This window comes from Paramisgurnus dabryanus, chromosome 11, assembly GCF_030506205.2.
Source record: "Paramisgurnus dabryanus chromosome 11, PD_genome_1.1, whole genome shotgun sequence".
NCBI lineage: Eukaryota > Metazoa > Chordata > Actinopteri > Cypriniformes > Cobitidae > Paramisgurnus > Paramisgurnus dabryanus.
Window position 1 is genome coordinate 17,739,586 of NC_133347.1, and position 3,473 is coordinate 17,743,058.

Genomic DNA, 3,473 nt, shown 5'->3' on the forward strand with positions numbered 1-3,473 from the left:
AATTCTTGTAAAGGCTACTTAATGATGTAGCGACGGCATCTATAGGGACTAAGAATCAGACATTGCTTTGTCTAAAGGAAAGGTAAAGATTATTTACGTCTCAGTCATCTTAGAATTTATTCTGAATATAATTCAGTAGACAAAAACTTCATTTAATTTTACCTTTGTATAAAATTGAGGCTGGAGCAATGCAAAGAAGTCCCATAAATATGCTGGCTATCAGTCGATGAAAATAAAATCTAAATAATTTAACTTTATCACAACACTTTAAATTCAGATCAGTTTGTAGATGGTGTAGTCGATATCCTTCAATTATACTATAGTAATTAGTTAAACGTCACTGAAGAAACAGAGGACAGAAAACTGAACTTTTATGTCTTTTATGACTATTTGTTCTAAATAGAAAAACAGTATTTTTTATCATTTTAATGAATTTGCTTAGAATGGTGTCAAAGAACCATAATTTCAACCAAAAATGAAATAAGAGATGTTTTTGCTCACATAGTGAGATAAGCAAATGATAAAGAAATAAGAGCCACAACTAAATGTTATATATAAGTATTTATTGGTTGAGTATGTTGTTATACAGTAGGCAAATCTAATGAAAGTTGATTGTTGAAAGAGATTTTAAATAAGGATATTAGTAATAATAGCTAATTTAAAGCATGTTAATGTATTTTTGTTTTTACCTCTAAAATATCATCATTATACCCATCACTACATGACTAAATTATTTCATTACAATTTCATTGATATAGGTAAATACATTATAAGCATTTGCATACTATTGTTACCTTACTTTATGAGTGTTGCCTGTACTATGAATCTATTTTACACTCTGCTTTCCATGGGATCAGAATTTTTTTCACTTAAAAACAGTTTCTGCCACTACAAAAGCAATTAAAGCAATTACACCACCAGCTAGACCGGCCCCTTCTCCTCCAGATGTCTCAGAAGATCTGTCGAGCATTAATGCCATTTCATTAACTTCACCCAGTTTTGCCAGTCGCCATGTCTTAGTTCCTCCAACTCTCACCCAGGAACGATCGCCTTCAGTCATTACAGTCACAGTGTTATCTGCAATCGTGCTGATCAGTGGTGGCTTTGTAAAAGGTGGAAGGCGAGCAGGTTTTAACTCAGTGAACACAGCTGACTGGACGCAGAACAATATCTCACAACCATCACTAATATCAGCTAAATTTTGACTGAACTGAGGTGGACAGAGAGACTGATTTTGTGCAAGAGGATTGCCAGACTGACAGCTAAAGAAACCACCGAAAGGAACTGAGAATTTGGTTCCTGCAGTATAATCATTGCTCAAACAAACCATCATGCCATTAGGCAATAGTTTTTGAGCAAAGAAATTTGTTGGACAGCTACTGGATTTGGTAAGCGGGTTTTGCATAGTAGGTCCATAAAGACCTCCGAAAAGATACCCAGAGTTATTCGTTTTCTGATTTGTGGAACACCAGTACGTGTCAATTTTTGCACGACGAACAAAATAAGCATCACCACATTTTTCGTCATAACAGGAAAACAGCCATAAAAATCCACATGAATAATATTTCTTGCTGCACTCAGAACGATAATACCCATCTTCTATTGTCTCAGAGCGTAATAGGGTGGCAGTATACAGCTGAGGACATGAAAAATTACCAGTGGCTCGATTGTTTTGAGTCTTTTCGTTACAGATGATATTTCCATCTACCGTCAATGGAGTGCAAGCTTGGTAAACACCACCAAAACTATGATTAGTGACCGGACCCTCACAAGAAGCATCATCCACATTTGCCTGGAAGTCAAAATTTTTGGAATCTGGATCCAAACACCCTGGAATTGTGTTTACTTTGTAGTAACGCTCTGCAGCCTCTTCGACTAACAAAACTAGTTTAGGAATTATTTCTTTTTTAATATCTGGCAATGTTAATGTATTGAGAAAATAGTGCAGTGGCAGTCCAGAGCGATCAATAGCCACCAGATTATTGAGCGTACTCTCCTGCCACTTCTGTAGGGTGATGCCTGGGTAAAATAAAGCCCCTCCATGACTCTGAATTAAAGAATAAGTGATGTTACCCTGATAACTATTGGCTTGAATATTGTTGCCAACAGATTCAAATTTTAATTTGCCAAAAAAGTTCAAGCCTGCTGATGCAGAGATAGAAGACATCTGTGACTGACTGCCAGAGACAAAAGACTTTTTCAGATAGTCCTCCTGCACTAAAGTGGCACCGGCATCAACACTTGTGATAACATGAGTACCATAGTCAAGAATAAGTTTCTCTGACAGGTAAGTTGCTTGACGTGTTTGATTGTTCAAAATAGCTTCTCCGATTTCATCTACTTGATGAGCAAAACGAGAATCCAGGGCAAAATCAGGATATGCCTTCACTGTGTACAGATGATTACGTACCTGAAAATTTTAATGAACAAATTATACAACAGAAGAAAAAACGTAAAATGTAACTCTGCAGGTTTCACATTTTGGTCACCTTTTTAAACAGTTTGCATCCCAGATATGAATTTTTTATTTTCATATTTTTACTTACTTGAACCTGAGCTGTTACCGAATTCTCTTTCACTTGGTGGGTTTTCATACGTTGGTTTTCTTCTGAGAATTTTCCATTGATCTTAGACTGAAAACGAAAAGATGCATCTGCATTGATGGAGCGTGAAGTTGAGCTTTTCTGGTCCAGCCATGACGTGATGATCTCAGAGTTTGTTTCCACTCCGCTCTCTTTTTCTGGAATGACGAAGACTTCATCAGGAATGAAATAAACACCATCTTCAGTGGTCTGGCACTGGAAGTAGCTCAAGTTCATCACTCGTCCCATGTCTATGTTACGCAGGTTATCCCAACCGCCACCTGGTAGAACCTCCAGTGCAGTTAAAGAAATGTTTTTGCGACACTCACTGAGTCCATTACTGGGATGGAGGGGTGGAGAAAGAGCACAGGCATGGATGAAACAGCAGAGCATCACTAAACAGATTGCTTGCAATTTCATGATTGTCAAGCGTGCTGAGATGAAGCCTTTCTCTTCAGAGGAATGTGGTTGTTTATTTCAAACCCAGTGTGTGATCTATAGTTTAGCCCCCTTTTTTCATTTACATAACCACAATTTACATCTACTTTTAAATTTATTTTAGTATTCAAAGTAGCTTACAAATGAGGTACCATATGTTGCCTTTAGAGTCAAATAATAAATACATTAAATTAAGCTACATGAAAATTAGCAAAACGGATTTGGTGAATTATTATTTTATTTTATTTGTTTGAGTAAGGGAACAGTCAAATATCGCTCACCCAGTGATCATAAATTGCATTGAGGTATAAAAAGGTGCTGTTCGGGTGATTGCCCATACTTTACAAATATGTGTTACTTTCACTTTTACTCTCACAGACTGAAATCTGATATGGGCACCTTGGTAGCTAATGCATTAAGATCAGGAGAGGTGTGGTGTGGTCTTTTAATTCT

The 3,473-nt window shown here is 36.8% G+C and overlaps 1 protein-coding gene across 1 annotated transcript; it reads right to left on the reverse strand.

The window, feature by feature from the left end:
- Positions 1 to 865: 865 nt before the first annotated feature.
- Positions 866 to 3,002, reverse strand: LOC135730479 (macrophage-expressed gene 1 protein-like). Its single transcript, XM_065248432.1, has 2 exons — positions 2,547 to 3,002; positions 866 to 2,410 (listed from the first exon to the last, which is right to left on the reverse strand). The coding sequence occupies exons 1-2, from the start codon at positions 3,000 to 3,002 to the stop codon at positions 866 to 868; spliced, it is 2,001 nt and encodes a 666-aa protein (XP_065104504.1).
- Between the last annotated feature and the right edge of the window lie 471 nt (positions 3,003 to 3,473).

What these genes read in the sequence shown, in the direction of transcription:
- LOC135730479 (XM_065248432.1), bottom strand. Translation starts at nt 3,002, where the DNA reads ATGAAATTGCAAGCAATCTGTTTAGTGATGCTCTGCTGTTTCATCCAT. An exon ending in CGGTAACAGCTCAGGTTCAA is followed by an intron (nt 2,411 to 2,546) that starts GTAAGTAAAAAT and finishes TAAAATTTTCAG; the next exon opens with GTACGTAATCATCTGTACAC.